This window comes from Nelusetta ayraudi, unplaced genomic scaffold (assembly GCF_046127955.1).
Source record: "Nelusetta ayraudi isolate G7.1 ecotype Tasmania unplaced genomic scaffold, CSIRO-AGI_Nayr_v1 ptg000019l, whole genome shotgun sequence".
Classification (NCBI taxonomy): Eukaryota; Metazoa; Chordata; class Actinopteri; order Tetraodontiformes; family Monacanthidae; genus Nelusetta; species Nelusetta ayraudi.
The window spans coordinates 2,088,537-2,105,000 of NW_027466069.1; the positions used below are offsets into that span (position 1 = coordinate 2,088,537).

The 16,464-nt window shown below is 45.2% G+C and overlaps 3 protein-coding genes across 5 annotated transcripts; 1 reads left to right on the top strand and 2 right to left on the bottom strand.

Annotated features, from left to right (window-relative positions):
- The first annotated feature begins 593 nt into the window (after window positions 1-593).
- On the top strand, window positions 594-4,470 carry LOC142888165 (PRELI domain containing protein 3B-like). Of its 2 annotated transcripts, none has more exons than XM_076026232.1 (6): window positions 594-706; window positions 1,757-1,925; window positions 2,106-2,195; window positions 2,333-2,403; window positions 2,507-2,609; window positions 2,697-4,470. In XM_076026232.1, the coding sequence occupies exons 1-6, from the start codon at window positions 675-677 to the stop codon at window positions 2,811-2,813; spliced, it is 582 nt and encodes a 193-aa protein (XP_075882347.1). In that variant the 5' UTR covers window positions 594-674; the 3' UTR covers window positions 2,814-4,470. The 2 variants fall into 2 exon arrangements, with proteins under 2 accessions (XP_075882347.1, XP_075882348.1); XM_076026233.1 differs by lacking the exon at window positions 594-706 and adding an exon at window positions 1,069-1,316.
- A 275-nt stretch (window positions 4,471-4,745) lies between these two features.
- On the bottom strand, window positions 4,746-10,126 carry bpifcl (BPI fold containing family C, like). 2 transcript variants are annotated; one of them, XM_076026222.1, is made up of 16 exons: window positions 9,984-10,126; window positions 9,778-9,890; window positions 9,547-9,658; window positions 9,266-9,397; window positions 8,562-8,717; window positions 8,401-8,464; window positions 8,234-8,294; window positions 7,298-7,389; window positions 6,969-7,145; window positions 6,761-6,820; window positions 6,340-6,507; window positions 6,098-6,165; window positions 5,968-6,010; window positions 5,827-5,887; window positions 5,243-5,319; window positions 4,746-5,152 (listed from the first exon to the last, which is right to left on the bottom strand). In XM_076026222.1, the coding sequence occupies exons 2-16, from the start codon at window positions 9,875-9,877 to the stop codon at window positions 5,072-5,074; spliced, it is 1,452 nt and encodes a 483-aa protein (XP_075882337.1). In that variant the 5' UTR covers window positions 9,878-9,890; window positions 9,984-10,126; the 3' UTR covers window positions 4,746-5,071. The 2 variants fall into 2 exon arrangements, with proteins under 2 accessions (XP_075882337.1, XP_075882338.1); XM_076026223.1 differs by having other exon boundaries at window positions 9,778-9,911; window positions 9,984-10,103.
- Window positions 10,127-10,496: 370 nt separating this feature from the next.
- LOC142888160 (vesicular inhibitory amino acid transporter-like) lies at window positions 10,497-14,199 on the bottom strand. The gene is made up of 2 exons (XM_076026221.1): window positions 13,416-14,199; window positions 10,497-12,577 (listed from the first exon to the last, which is right to left on the bottom strand). The coding sequence occupies exons 1-2, from the start codon at window positions 13,794-13,796 to the stop codon at window positions 11,390-11,392; spliced, it is 1,569 nt and encodes a 522-aa protein (XP_075882336.1). The 5' UTR covers window positions 13,797-14,199; the 3' UTR covers window positions 10,497-11,389.
- Between the last annotated feature and the right edge of the window lie 2,265 nt (window positions 14,200-16,464).

The following is a 16,464-nucleotide window of genomic DNA, read 5'->3' on the forward strand; positions in this document are numbered from 1 at the left end:
CTTATTTATTACAAAGTCAAAAGGACGTATTCCTGTGCATACTTTTATTTTGTTTTGCTAAATAAGTTCTCAGAGGTTCTTTTAGATTAGTTGCAGATTGTTTTCAGTAATTGTTATTAAATGAGCAAATGTACATGTTGTGATACCTTTGCGAAAACTATGTAAATTGTCTATATTATATTATAGACAATTTACATAGTTTTTGCATCTGTAGATTTGTAGTCACTGCCAAAAATTAAATGTTAATGTTTATTTAATTGCGTTTGTCCTGTCGTCTTGTTTCCAATAACTGTACTTATTTTACATGTTCTTGAGCTTATTGGCTGAATTTTTGTACGATTTTTCATTTGCGTAATATGTGCTGTTTTACCAAAGAATCCTTGTTGATATTTGTTTTTACAAAATGTATTGATTACAAGTTGTAATCAATACATTCTGTAGTTGTAATTTACAACTACAGAATGTAATAGTTGTACTTTGTCCTCAAGTTACGTCACTACGGTGAACAGGGTGCAATAGAGTATAATTTGCCACGAGGGGGCATCGTCTCGGCTTGACAATGGGTTCCGTTAAACGTCGTTTCCTTCGCTACGTCCCCCCTCCCCCTTCCTCACATCGGTCACCGTGTCATCAGACAACCGGCTCCCAAGCTCTGACACAAAAGCCGGGTTAAAATGAAGATCTGGGCGTCAGAGCACATTTTCAAGTGAGTTTTCATGTAGCCATGAGGCATTTTGTCCCCGTGATATCGGTTTTAGTGAATGTTTCTAGTTTTTATGGCTCTGCCCGCATTTATATGCAGTGCCGTTAGCCTCCTTGGTAAAGTAACATTAACTTCACACAAATAACATGGGCAGTTACCCAACAGTTCGTAGTTTTGTTTATTTAATATTTTTTTAATCGCCCGACCGGCGTGGCACGTGAGAACCTGGTTGCGGTGCCGATAAAGTTTTTTAATTTTTTTTTTTTAAAGCGTTTTCTCCATTTTCCTCCCACTTTAGCTCGCGCTGTTGACACAACGGTACCGTCGTTGCCGTTAGCATTTAGGCTAGCAAGTTATCACCGAGGTGGCCAAGGTTGCGCCATTTAAGAGCAACTACAGCGTTCTGACCAAGCGCTGCAAGTGGTCAGCATGATTGACACACTCGCTGTAGTTTCGACGTGTTTTATCAGAATACGAAAAATACATCTCAATGTTTTACTTTCCGCGCTGCAGTTATGGTCATTACATAACTGTCTGTCAGAGACGAGGCTGCGGTATTTTAAGTCTGCGAAGGTCTCGTCTTTCCAAACATGTGAATGTCACAGTGAATCAGGTGCATTATGCTTTTCGACGCTGCTTTACAAGGCTTGTGTTTGTTTTCCGTCCTCCACCTGCTTCTAGATAATTCCATGAATCTGGTATTGTGATGCTGGCTGTGCGCGGGGGGGCGTTTCTCCAGCCATTACGTTTCGCTGTTCCTTCATTTTGTGAATTGCCGTAGTTTTTCAAACTCCATACATGTATTATAATAATTTGGTAAACAAAGCAATTCTTAATTTTGTTTGTATTCCAGATAGATAAAAACGTGCTTGATAAATCACTCTTTCGCCTTCAAGTTGACAGTCGTCAGAGCTGTGTTTTGATTGTTCTGTCTTTGTTTAATTATTTAATTTTGAACGCAACAAAACTATTTCCTGGTCCCCCTTTAACGTACCGTATTTTACGTTTGTTGTGTTGTCTGAACCCTAATGTTGAGTTTTTTTTGTCGCACAGCCATCCATGGGAGACCGTGACCAAAGCAGCCATGCAGAAGTACCCCAACCCCATGAACACCAGTGTTTTTGGAGTGGATGTCCTGGACAGGACGGTGGACTCACAGGGCCGTTTACACAGCACCAGGCTACTCAGCACAGAGTGGGGTCTACCTTCCATGGCCAAGTCTGTAAGTCAAATGGTGACGGACACAAATAGAGGATCCTTTACAACTCTCATCTACCTTTCTGAGTATTGTCATTGATGTCACCTGTTAAAGAATTAAGACAAGATTTCAAAGCGTAAAGGTGATTTCATTTTATTTTTTCAGGTGTATTCTAATGTTTGGCCTTTTTTTTCCCCCCTGCAGATCATCGGCGTAACAAGAACGTGCACATACGTACAGGAACATTCAGTTGTGGACCCCAAAGAAAAGAGCTTTGAGCTGAAATCTACAAATGTAATTATGAAAACTGATCAAACTGTTTTCAATAACTGATGAATATGACATTTTGAGTCAGAGGTGTGCATGCATTTCCTTAGTTCTTCTGAATAAATAGGTTTTAAAGTAACATCGTTCCCTTTTTCCCTGTCTAGATTTCCTTCACCAACCTGGTGTCTGTTGATGAGAAGCTGACATACAAGCCACATCCGCAGGATCCTGAGAAGTAAGAGACCCACTCTTGTGACTAAATAGTACTCGTCATTTATATCACTGGGTGATGGAAAACATTAAACATGCGTTTTGGGGCTCGTTTTGTGTGTGTCCAGGACGGTGCTGACGCAGGAGGCGCTGATCAGTGTGAAAGGCGTCAGTTTGAGCAGCTACCTCGAGGGCCTCATGGCAAAGACCATGTCCGTCAACGCCGGAAAGGTGATGTCGCCTTCAAAACACGTCTTGTAGGTCGCTTTTTCTCCCACCGCATGCTCTAACGTGCCGCCGTCCGTCTGCCTGCTTCAGGGTCGGGAGGCGATGGAGTGGGTCATCAGGCGCCTGAACACAGAGATCGAGGAGCTGGCGGCGACGGCCCGCGGGTCCATACGCGTTCCGATGGCAGCTGCGGTTGCAGACAAATGATCCCCTCCTCCTCCCCCATCTGCTCTCTCTTTCCCCCAGTCCGAACTGGTTGACCTCTCAGTCACCCCCCACCCTCCTCTCCTCACCTCTCCAGTTTAGCCTAACAACCACAGCTACCCCCCCTGTACGTTTGTTTCTGTAGAACATCACAAGCTCCCGCTGTCCGTTTCCTCCCCTGCTGAATTTGACGGGGAGAGAAGTGAGCTGATGACAGTTCTGAAAAAAACAAAACAAAAAAGAGACAGGGTTCAAACTAACTGCACTTGAAGCTCATCGGGCTTGGTCTTGTGATGTGAAAGCGGTCGTTCTTAAAAAAAAAAAAAAAAGAGAAAAAAAGAATCACACTGTGCCTCCACATTATCTCATCAGTTCCATCTTCTCTTCTTTCCTTTCTCTCTATTTATTTTTTCGTTTCTGACATTTCTTCTTATTTTCTCTAATCCTGGTAAGAGCATCAAGTCACAGTTTGCATTGACTTCGATCAGCCAAAAGAACAAAAAAAACGGCTGCAAAAGGCTGCAACACACTGCACCGTTGTTTTGTTCTTTACACTCTTGGGTGCCATTAGATGAAACATTTTGACGTATACAGAATCGTCACGACTGTATATTCTAGATCAGCCAAGGCTTTTGAAACACTGAAGCGAAGAGTGTTGTGGTGCTCTTTGGTCTTATTTACCTCCGAGGTCTTTGCCAAAAAAACAAAAACGGAGCTGGTCTTCTCACAGTCCCAAAGTCTGCGGCGTCTTTGTCGATGTTTTTCCTCTCCTACTGACGATGTACATGCTGTACAGTTACATGATGAGATTGTGCATACTTGAATGTGTTTGCCGCTTCATTTTTGCTGTGTGCGCGCAGCTGCGGAATGAGCAAATGAGCACCTAGTAAAGTGTCGGCCTTCCTGTGTTCTAACGGGAACAGGAGGAGTTCCACAGAGGTCACATTTTAGGACCCACTGAGTTCTTTGTACTGTCCTTTGGAGTAGTGTTATTTATAGTGTATTTGTAACGAAACAAAGGCTGATCGCTCCTTAAAGCTGTTAGCGTGTCGCTGTTTTGATACGACGTCTTCTCTTCATATCGCACTGCAGACTCAGGTGGCACACAGTCAACTTCTTTTTAGCAACATGTTGAAGATGAAGGCGACAAAACTACCCAAATTTACTTCTGTAGGTTATTAACTTGCTTCTTCTTTCCTCTTTTCCCTCCTTTTCTCTCTCCATACTTTAACACATTTACAAAATCCAGTTTACGTGAAAGTCATGTGGCACTAATGAAGTCATTTTAGAGTAACACAATGGACTCCGTTTCTCTTGATTTCAGCTGTTTCCTCTTCTCGGCTTCTCCTTTCCAACCTGCCAATAAAAGACTATTTACGCTTCTTGCACTTCATGCACTGTCCGGCTCAGGATGACCTGTCGGCGTTGCTGGTTTTCATGGTTTTCTGCGGGGAACATTTTCAAAAACTACGGCTGTAAATACGCGTATTTATAAAGTGGTGATTTTTCCTTTCAAAGAATGTGAACATGTGTTGGAAATCTCAAGAGTGCACACTGAAACATTTTGGAATAAATGCGTGACACTGGTTCAGGACCATGGTGTTGATGTGTGAACTTGCTCAACAGCCATTCAGTCAATAATAAAAACTGGTTAACATGATGCTTAGTTGTCTCGGTTTTGCTTTACTGTAAACTAAAAAAAAGTTTAATTTCCTTCACCCTTTGCAATTTCTGCATATATTACACCAGTTATATCTGTACCAATAGATCTAAAATCATATATCAAAATTACTTTCTAGCGCCACTTGTTACACAGAATAGCCAGTGCAGCCCACTGAAAAGTCATAGAGACGACAAACCTACAGTAACAGTCCATCATGTAAAAACTTATAGATAGCGCCCCTAAATCTGAATGATTGTGAGGAAAAACAAGTGTAAATTTGAAAGGTCAAGGCAAAGCAGGTCTGATCTGTTTATTTTCTGACAAGTCCTCATCAATCAACCATTTGAAAGATTAATAGGTTCTGATGATGAAAACAAAGAATAAAACATCTGAACTTATACGTCTAACTTTTAGTTAAGATGAACCCCAGACTTCACTTTACCAAATTTAAACAAGAGCCTGGATGTGACAAGATTATACAAATAGAGGAACATTGACTGTGATTTGACATAAAGCTGGTTCATCATAAGCTGTGGTTATGGCACACTATGGAATTTGTATTCCAAATGCCACACTGAGATTTGGTCGTTGCTGTCTCCTACTGAAACAGGCCAATCTGGGCGTCAGTGAACATCTCGGTCAGGGAAACCTTGAAATCTGAAGAGATGGCGATGAATCCCTGTTAGGGGAGGAAAGATGGGACAACATCTTCTCAAAACGAGCTCCTCTCACAAGTGAACATTCAGATGAATTTATCTTTAAAGCTGACCTTGTCCACCCGCAGCACCGTGTTGACTAGCTCTGCGTGTTTCAGTCGCGGTAAATCCATTCCCCCGCTCAACCTCCCTAAAACAAGACACATTCAGAGGCAGGATGATCAGGTTGTTTATCAACAGTGTTTTTCAACCAATGTGCCGCGGCACACAAGTGAGCTACTGTTAAGTGTGCTGTGAAAAATTATACAATTTCTCTTAATTGCTCTAAAAAATAAAATAAAAAAAATCCATTTTGGAGTAAAAGGAATGTGAGCCTATTTTCCTCCCTCAATTCCTCCCAGGATTTCAGCTTTGTGTGCATCTAAAGGGGCCCAGGTTTCACACTGAGTGAGTATAAATAAATAGACTATATTGTCATTATTTGGCTAAAAAGTGTCATTTTATAATATTTTTGGGTGGTGGTGTGACATGAGATTTTTTTCAATGTAAAAACAATGTGCCGTGGCTCAAAATAAGGATTGAAAAACACTGGTTTATCCTGATCAGTATGTGCACGACGAGTATGTGCAATTTTAATAGAGAGTTGTGTCACAAATCAAATGTTTTTGGTAAATTAAAAGATGCAACTGGGACTCACTGTTAAGCATTATCATGGTGAACTTCATCCCCTTCCTCACGAGATCTTCGATGGCTTTGGTCTGCAGATGGATTCAGCACAGTGATCACCAATAAGACTCAGCAAAAACAGGAAATCTGATCTCGCTCCTGCCGTGCATACCTCGAAAGTTCCCACTTCACTTTCCTGCAGCGTCACTGTGAGGCTGTTGGAACGGAAGCGTTGGCATTAGTTTTTTTGTGGTGCGGGTCAGAGTGGAAGCGATCAATGCAAAATGTGGCGATGCTCTCACTTCTTCATGTTCGCCGAACCCTTCAGCTTCCCATCGGCAATCCACGCTTTACCACGGAAATCAAAGCCCTGAAAGAGGCACCAATACTAATACCACATTTCTGTTGACTCAAATAAAAATCCATTTTTTATGTTATGATGTTTGTTTATTATGTTAAAAAAAAAATCAAATGTGAATTTACAGAGGATCCCCAGCCCTCTTTTTCACAGAAATGCAATCATTGTCTGTACTTGTATACTCACCAGGCTGAGTTTGAACAGAGGAGTGCAGGTGCCGTTTTTCTGGATGGCGAAAGCCTTAACAGTGGTTTTAGGGTCAAAAAGAATGGAGTCCGGCTTGAATGAAAACAGCGGGACCTCAGTGGCATAAACCTGCAGAATCATAGCCAGCCCGGGAAACATGTTGGGAAGCTGTAGCGACAGAAAAAGTGTTTTTTTTAAACAAGTAAAGGGGACATTATAAACGAAAGAAGTGCAAGGGAGAAAATTGCTCTGCCAAATAGAAACATGAGGATAATTTGAATATATGGAAATAAAACTGAACAGATTTTTTCAATCAAATATTTAGATTTTGACAAAGAAATCAAGGAAAAACAAAGCATGACAATAATATTGTCACTTAATTGTGATAAAAGTGAGTGTTGTCAATAAAAGATACCCTCACCTGAGGAACATATGGCCCCATCGCACTGGTGTTGAGATGCAAAGGGAAAAACGAAGGGATCTGGTTCAAAAACAACATTTATTAGTCTTGGTTAAATTTCCATGACCGGACACACACAACTGTCTTTGTTAATGAGTGCTGATAAACTGTCCCAACTCTTGAGGTTCTGCATGCCTGCATGCCAGCTGCATGCCAGCGGTGGACTCACCATGCTGCCATTGACGAGGATCTGAAGCAGCCCAGCAGAGAAATATCCATACGTGGCCGAGTTCAGGGTGAATTCAGACAGGCCCAGGGACAGCATGTAGCCCGGCTGCAGGGCCAGTGTGAAGGGCTGGGAGGCAAAGGGAGGCTCGCTGTGGTTCTTTCTGCTGTAGAACTCCCCCTTCAAATAAAGACGAGCTGAGTGTTAGCTAAAGCTGTGCGTGCACCAGCCATCGTTTTTCAAGGTTTGTATCAAGTGTCATGTGAAAATTGACAAAGTGAATGTATAATCAAACAGGTCAGTCAAGTTTGTGTGCGTGCTTGTTTGCAAACCTTGAAACCCAGACTGAGGCTTGAAGCATCTACAACAGTTGAATTGGTGAGAGGCATCTCCAGGGTCAGAGCCTCATTCAGGTCAAAAGAAACTGGCAAAGGGGACAGAGATTGCTGTATTTCATCTATATTCCAACTTTTCGAATATATCCTTTGACAGCAAGAAGGTTGTGGGTTCAATCCCGGGCCTGGGGGCTTTCTGTGTGGAGTTTGCATGTTCTCCCTGTTTCTGTGTGGGTTCTCTCCAGGTTCTCTGGAGGGAGAACTCGGAGGAACTTCCCACAGTCCAAAAACATGCACTGGCGGACAAATAGGAACACTAAATTGTCCATAGGTGTATGCAGTGTTGGGATTATAAAAGTAATCCAACTACTGATGACTGATTACTCCTTTAAAAGTAATCAAATTACTTCTTCAACTACTCTCTTTCATAAGTAATCAATTACTAATTCCTATATAATTTAGTACAAAAAGGATAAAGTAACAGTTGAGAATGTCTTGTTTCCTTCACATAACGTACAACTAACCACAATATTCTTTGATTTAGACGAGATGAACTCGAGATGTTTGTATTTCCACGCAATTGCTGTTTTTTTCCTTCTAAATTTCAGACATTTTGTGGAAAATAAGACATTTTTAGCTTGCAGAATATTTCAGAAAAGTAATGGAATCGTTACTTCATAAAGTAATTATGATATAATAACCAGTTTTGTTACATTACTCCTTTATTTAAAAAAAAAAAAAAAGTGTTTGTATGTATGTGAGTCTAAGTGTGAATGGTTATTTGTCTTTCTGTCTTTCTGTCTTTCTATGCGGGCCTGCTATTAAGTGTTGTCCGCCATGTAACCCTGCCTTGACAGCTGGGGTAGGCTCCAGCCGACCCCCACATAGAGAAAATGGATGGACGGAATTCAGCGTTTTGAATGTCAGCAGTACCGTTCATGGTCTGTAGGTGGTGCTCGAAGTTCACGATCGACTGGTTGACCACAGGGCAGATCTGCGGGAGCCGAAAAACAAGCTGAGGCGGCCTCGCGGCAGGTATCAGTAGACGTTGGCGCACGAAGCGTCACTTCCCACGCAATGGCGGGGACGGAAGTACTCACCTTGGCCTCTATTTCGGCCCTGATGTCCCCCAGGTGATGCTGGACCGCCGCCCGATAGAGCCAGCTTTTGAGCGCAGAAATAAAGAAGACACATCAGTCACAATCTGCCCCCGCCTCCTTCCCTTCCCTCCGTTTCCCCATCATCCACCAACTGTCTGCACCTGAACTGGCCGTTGAGCTGCACGTCCATGCTGCCCACCTTGGCGAGGCATTGGACCGCGGTGACGGAGAGGCGGCCGTCAGCGTCTTCTCCCAGCTGCACCACCGTGGTCACGTCCACATCGAATAGAGCCATGTTGTAGGATCCGCTGTTGTGTCTGGAAAAAAAAGGCAGCGTGCAAGTGTACAAAGTGAACATAAAGTATCCCTATTATATAAATACAGCGGTATATATGTACCTATATATACAGAGAAACCTTAAGCGACATATTCTACAAGACTAGAAGAGGAGTTTGCTAACCAGATGATCACACACAATGATTTTCTATTTTATTTCACAGACACTATGTCTTGTAAACTTTAACTCACTTCACTCGGGACTTCCCTCAATGCAAATCAGATATGTGGGACAAGTTCTGGTATTAGTTCCCTTCTGTTCATCAATCAAAGTTACAAATTCACCCTAAAAAATGTGACTTTGCCACAGCAAAGTCACATTTACAGGCCCCTGACTTCCAACTGACATCTGATTATTTCGAAATCTGATCTCACTTCCCCATGAAGTGTTTTTACACTGAGTTTTACTTCCATCTGCTACAGAAGACTGAAATCTACATCAGTTAGATTAATATTATATAGTATAGAGTGTGTTTGTGGTCGAAGGATGTCAGGCAGGTGTGGTGTGTGGGGTGGGGCAGCCACTTACAGTATACCGTACTGTGTCCTCCATTCGCCTGCTAGTGAAACGCTGAGGCCTGAGATGGACATCTTCAGTCCCCTGGAGTCTTTGTAGAATTCCACAACTGGCTCGGGAAAGTCACACTTTTCTATTTTGGTTCTGAGCATGGCGGGAGGAGGGGCAAACACAGGCAGGCGTCAGGACTCAGATTAGTGCCGTGACGGACAGCGAGACAACACGCAGACGGTCTTGTTGAGAAGGTGATTTGGGAAGCTGAAGCCCCCGAGGCGTCCCTGTGGTCGTCCTACCCTGACAGTGTGTAGTCCACATCAAAGTAGAACACGTGGATGGTGCCGCTGATGTCGGGGAGGGTGACCATCTCCAGCGTGTCCTGAATCCATCCTGCACTTGCGTGCTTTCCTGGGACAAACAACACACTAGAATTTGACCAACGGAAAGGTAAACATTCTCACACTCTTTGTGTCTTCAAGTGAGCTTCACGGCCTCAAGCTGGCCCCTCACGGCCCCGCCCGCCTTACCGTACTGAAGGCCTTTGTCTGTCAGGGTGACTCGCACAGCTGGGTTCTCTCCCCAGGTTGGACCCACCAGCGCCAGCAGCGCGGTCACGAAGAGAAGCATAGTTCTGTGGCCACTGCAGTGCAAACACACAATCCTTCACCGGTTTGTCCACTCAACAGAATTAAATCAAGAGTAAATCAAATTAACAGAAAATAGGCTGTCAAACCTGAAGTCGAGCCCGGAGAAGTTTCCTAGCAGTCGCCGCCTGATGTTTGCTTCAAATCTGAAAGTGTGTTTCACAGTGTCTCACATCACTGTGTTTTCTGAGAATTGAAACTGTGTGTGTGTATGTGTGGGTGTGTGTGTTCTTAAAATGAGGAACAGGAAATAATTCTTTCTTTTCTCTGTTTTCTAAGATTATGTTCAGCTGGGCTCAGTTACAGGGAAAGTATGTTAAGAAACTTGTATAGGAACAGATCTTATCAGACACGTGGATTGATTTTTAAATACCATCATTTAAATATGAACGGATGATCCAATGAGCCAATGATAGAGGCTGTTAAAAGATCAGAGAACTGTTGTGTGACATCTGGACACCTGATGATCGTCCGCTTCCTCACCTGTTGTTAAAAAGGACTTGGACCTTGTGTCTGGAGCAAGTGGGAACAAAAAGAACAGTATCACAAATGCAAGAAGACGCTGCTCATCCCCTGGCTACACTCTCAAAGAGACATTGGAATCACCAGCCATAAAATATCCCATTTATTTATCTCTTAAGGTCAACACATACGCTGTGTCTCACACACCATGATTAGTTCCATTAAATCACAAGTAACAGTTGCAATAGGAGGAGAATATCATCAGACGTTTTTTTTTTCATTAGAACACGATTAGGATCCACTTGCTTGCACTTTTTGTATTTCACTTCATCCAGAATGACACTTCAGAACACCGAGAAAACAAAGGAACCAACGAGGACGACTAGAGGCCAAACATGGAGAGTTCAACACAAAACAAAAACTTGTAAAAAAAAAAAATCCCTGAAACAAAACAAACAAACAAACAAACAAACAAACAACGTTATTCATGGTTTATTAGTAACCAGAAAGTTCCATCTGATCTGATGGGTGGTTGTCATATATTTTCTCTCTCTCTGAAGTGGGATTAATGATATATCTAATAACATATTCACTGCATTGTTCACCACATATTTCATTCCCCGGATATAAACACGTACACACTCACAGTTAGACCCATGGCGGACATATTGCACTGGATCCTTGACAACTTCGACTGACGGGCTCTTCGTCCCGCATGTTTTAATCACCTCCTGTCATGCGGAAGTGTGTTTTTTTTCCCCCTCTTGGTCCAGCTTCAGAAAACATGTGTGGTGGGATGAGACTACTTTACACTATGATTGTAGCAGAGTTCATTATTGCACATTATCACGAAGGCAAAAAAGAAACCAAAAAAAAAAAAAAAAAGATTCTGAAACAAAAAGATGTACATTTCACACAAATAAATCCTCATCACGGGCTTTTAAATGTCGTCGTGAGTGACGCGTGTGATGAGCTCTGTGTTCGTGAAGTGCGGGCCCAGTTGAGGGCCTCGCCCGCACGGCGAAAGGTCACCTCAGTCGTGGATGTCGTACCTGTACACCTCTATCAGCCCCTCGATCGAGTGGATGAAGCCGGATATTGCGCAGATGCCTCCGATAACGAAAATGGCAACGTCAAAGAAGACGTGGTGCCACAGGAGGTTCCTCCACTGGAGTTTGAGGTGGAAGAGGGCCGGCAGTAGGAAGCACAGACCGGCGCCGGTGAGGCTCCCAGTCAGACCCATCAGGAGGGCGAAGTGTGGGACAAAGACGGCCATGAGCAGGGTGAAGACCACCAGGGCGATCCGAAGGCCCAGCCCCCACGATTTCAGCTGCCCGTTGGGGCCGTAGCAGTCTGGGAAGAACGCCCTGCCGCCCTCCTGGAACAGGGACTTCTCCAGGACCTCCACCGCGGCGAAGAATGGCAGCGGGTACGACAGGAGCGCCTTGGACACCAGGAAGATGTTCACCACCGCCCGGATGGTTGACGGCAGGTTATCCGTGATCACCTCCTTGGTGGTGTCGGCCCAAGTCAAGTAGGCCACCAGGGCGAAGAGGCCCTTGAAGACGCAGGCGGCGATGTGGCTCCAGTCCATCATGCAGTGGAACTCGCTGGGCTTCTGCATGTTCCCCTCCAGCGAGGGCAGGAAGATCTGCGAGGTGTAGCTGAAGACGATGATGCCGATGGAGATGGGGAACTTCTTGACGTCGATGTAGAACTTGACCTTCTCCCAGGCCCACTCGCGAGCCCTGGAGAGGCAGTAGGCGATCACCAGCACGTTGATGACGAAGTGCGCCACCGTGCACAGCAAGCTGAACTTGGACACGGACTTCAGGTTCTTCAGGAAGGCGCAAGGCAGCAGCGCCAGCGTGGCCACCACCGACCAGGCCTTCTGGGAGAAGGCGAAGCCCGGGAAGCTGTTATACATGAGGTTGCCGCTCACCACCACGTACAGGATGCACGTCATGACCAGCTCGATGATCTGCGCCACGTTCACCACGTGGCCGCCGAGCGCGGGGAAGCGCGGCGCGCAGCAGGCGTTGGCGATGTCCACGTACGAGTCCCTGACGCGCACCTTGATGCCGTCCTCGTTCTCCTCGTACAGACACGCGATGAGGATCTTGCCGGTGTAGCAGCACACCACCGCCGCGAAGATGATGAGGAAGAGGCCGAGGTAGCCGCCGTGGAGGATGGCGTACGGCAAGCCGAGGACGAACATGCCCTGCGGACAGAGAGGCGCACTTGAGTGGTGAATGGACGAGGCCCGCATCGCGGTGACAGGCCGAGCCGGCGCAGGCATGCGATGGCTGGCTCGCACGGCTCGCGCCTTACATAATAACGCCGAGAGAATGAGACCGAGAGAAAGTGGGGTAATTTTTTTTTTTTATATTCTTCGCATTAAAACAAAAAATGTCTAAGCAGAAAACCTAATTTAGCGTCTGTTATTCCGAGCAGAATTACCCTTTTTGTTCTCGTTCACCGCGCCCTTGAAAAGAGGCCCGTGGATTATAAAATAAATAAATAAATATCTACACAGTCTAAACAATTAAAGGGAAACGAATAATAAAAAAATAAAAAAATAAATTTTCATTTAATTGCAACTTTGATTTGATGGTGGCGCCGATAACACGTGGATGTCATTTATCCCGCGGGCTATCAAAGTCAAACAGGCCCAGCCTGCAGACCGCCTGATAAAAAGGATTTGAATAAATAAAAATGTAAAGCCTCGTGCACACAATGATTCTACGCATCGACCGCTCGGCAAACCGTAAATTGAAATTCGCGTGTAATTATGATAACATTTAGTTTCACTGGATGCGTTCAAAAGCTCTAGGGGAAAAAAAAAAAAAGATACAATTAAAATCCCTGGATTGGAAACGCGGGATACAATGGTTTAGCTCAGATTTTGGTTTCTACTCTCAGCGCAGCAAAAAAATAAAATAAAAATAAATAAATACATCGAGGGGAGAAAAAAAAAGACCATCGTCAAGGTGACTTCTCGCCCGGCTGCAGGCCTGTCACCATTTCACAAGCACCGCTCGCTCGCTCGCTGCGTATACCTGAATGGCGTTGGTGACGTTCCATCCGGCCTCCCATGTGGTGATCTTGGGCTTGTTCTCATCCAGGGAGCCCGCCGTCTTGAGGGACGAGGGCCTCCTGCCGGTGCCATCCCTCTGGTAGTGGCTGTCCCCATCCAGCTCCGCGTCTCCATCAGTGGGCCCCGCTTCCTCGTCTCCCTGAAGGACATCCATCTGCATCCCCTGCCTGTAGTCATAATCCAGGTCGTCGCACTCGGCGAAGCCCAGGCCCTCCTCGTCCGTGGCGGCCTGGAAGCCCAGGCGGGCGAACACCCCGCTGACCTTGGCCTGGGATTTGTTGGTGACCGTGTGGGCCGCGTTGGTCAGCTTGTTGGTCAGCTTGTGTCGTATGAGGTGAGCCATCTTCTCCAACGGCGCTCTTTGATTAATTCTACCGCGGAAAAAAGCAGAGCAGCAGGTGCATGCAGGGTAATTCTGTGCCTCTTGTTAAAATAATTGCTCCCCCTATAAAGTCATGCCTGTTGCCTGTTTGTGTGGGTGGAAAAAAAAATCTCCAAGCCGACCAACCTATACACCCAAACCTCGAATGAAAAATCCTCAGTCGCCTTTTCTCACTTGCTCATCCATATTAGTCCCAGTGGGAAACTGCTGCTGGGCTTCTGGGAAACGGCGCAAAGGGGAAAAAAATATGTCCTCATTGGTCGTCAGGAATGACACTTTTGCATTTTCCTCAACGCGCAGTCGTGCCACTTCTTGGGTCCCGTTGGTGTGACAGGGCGAGCGCCGGAGTCTGACTGCGTCGCCCAATGAGGGAGGTGGGTGAGTGGGTGGGTGGGGAGAGGGGGGGGGTGCCTGCACGTGTCCGCATTGGGAGGCAGTGCGAGAGAGAGAGAGAGAGAGGGAGAGAGAGAAAGAGAGAGGGAGAGAGAGAGAGAGAGAGAGAGAGAGAGTTGGAGATGGGTGGGTGGAGTGGGTGGGTGGTGGAATCCGCGCTGCAGGATTCTGCTCTTCACCGGCAGAGGAGCCAAGCACCCGCTCAATTAAACCGCGGGGCCTCCTGATGACGGCGCGCGCGTTTTGCGTGAGTGAGTGAGTGAGTGAGTGAACATATCACGCGTTTCACCTGTTTCCCCCGTTGCCGCAGCCTCACAAACAACAGGTCCACCGGGGCAAAACACACACACACACACACACACACACACACACCCCCAGGCGTCACCACCATCATCATGCATGCGCAAACACCTGCTCTGACTGCACCAGCCAATCAGAAACACTTGTTTCTGACACTGCAGCTCACTGATAGGCCCCCGACGCTGTTAAATCCCACAGTTGTATTTTTATTCATTATTTTTATTTGTGTTTTAAATGTATATGTGAACCATATGTGTTCAATTTGAGTATTTTTTTTTATACCTTTACACTGTCTTTCTTTTTCTTTTTTTTTTTTAAATGTGAAGGGAGCCGCGTATATAACGGAAAAGAAGAAACAAGTTGCGAACATCATCATTATCATTATTATTATTTGCAAAGCAAACGCCCAAAAGCCCAAAGCGCGTGTCCGCGGCTGTATATTTTAAGTCTGTGTACAGTCAGACACAGCCGACAGCCGCACACACACACACACACACACACACACACACACACACACACACACACACGCATCTCTCATGTTGTCCACTGCGCCCGCGCACCCCGGGCGCCGAGAGCCACCGCTGGACGCGCAGGAGTCTGAACTGCCTGCTTTAATTATACACACGCAGTGAATCCGAAATAATACAAAATGCGCTGCGCATAATTTGGAAAATGTTAAGTGTTTGAATGCGTGGGCGTTTTGCTTTCGTCACAGGGAATGAACAATTGAATTATGATTTAATAATTAAAAAAAAAAAAAAAAACTCCGCATAATGTCTGTTTCCTCGGGAATACATGCAGCCACAGATTTTCCCCCTTTGCGGCTCATTTAACGGCTGCATTCCAGAGGATCATGTTCAGCAGCTGCGCAGCGACGCAACTCGTTGGTGATATGATAGGGTTTTTTTTTTTTTTTTTTGCCGGCGACCAGCGGCAGCACCACGGACAGCTCCTTTAGAAAAAAGGTCGCGTGAAGTCCTTTTTTAAATAGGAGAATTTAAAGAAATGCAAGGCACGTTTCATAAGGACGCCGCGTTTCGTTCACTTTCAAAGGGAAGCCATTTTCTGCGGAGCCCGTGGAGGAGAGAAGAGTTTCTCCTCCACCTCAGCGGCTCTAATCCTGGCTGCTGCAGAATACCAAGCACCTCGTCCCCCCCTTCTCTTCTATCCCCTCCACCATAATCTGCTGTGACACGTCTGAGCAGACCTGTCATCGAATTTCTTTCGCATCCCACACGTGCATTTATGTAGGCAACCGCGGTTGAAATCTGAATTATGGAAAACCACTAAAGCGCAGATTTAAAAATAAAAGAAAAATCATTTTTAGCAAACGACTTGGGATTTTTTTTTATTGCCATGTGCCAAAAAAAAAAAAAAAATTTAAAGGCCTTGGTATAAACGTTTAAAAATAATATTTATTTCGTGAGATGAAAATTGAAATTAGGGAAAAAACAAAAAGTATCACGGAATAGCGGTCTAAATTTAGAAAGTAGCCGGAGGACAGAGAAAGTTCCGCATATTTTCATGCTCGGCTTGGCCTGCTTTACAGATGCTATTTCACGTCCAGGCCAACAGAGTGTTTGTTAGCGAGTGTGTGTCACCCATGTCTTGGGGTGTGTGTGTGTGTGTGTGTGTGTGTGTGTGTGTGTGTGTGTGTAGGCCAGTGAGGAGTCCTACGGGCATCTCTCCCTCCCCCATCACAACTCGCACAATCCCGGGGCGGGCGCTGGGACAGAGGATTGGCTGGAAATGTCACACACAAACACACACAACCGTGCGCAGGCAGATTGGTTTAGGTTGAAAAAAAAAACGCAGTTCTGAAAATTAGTTTAGGTTTTGGATTTGAGATTTTATTTTTTGAGAGTGGTCTCACTGCAATCCATCCGTCCCTGCAACCGACTCGTGACAATGGATTTTTTTTTTCAATATTCTTCAT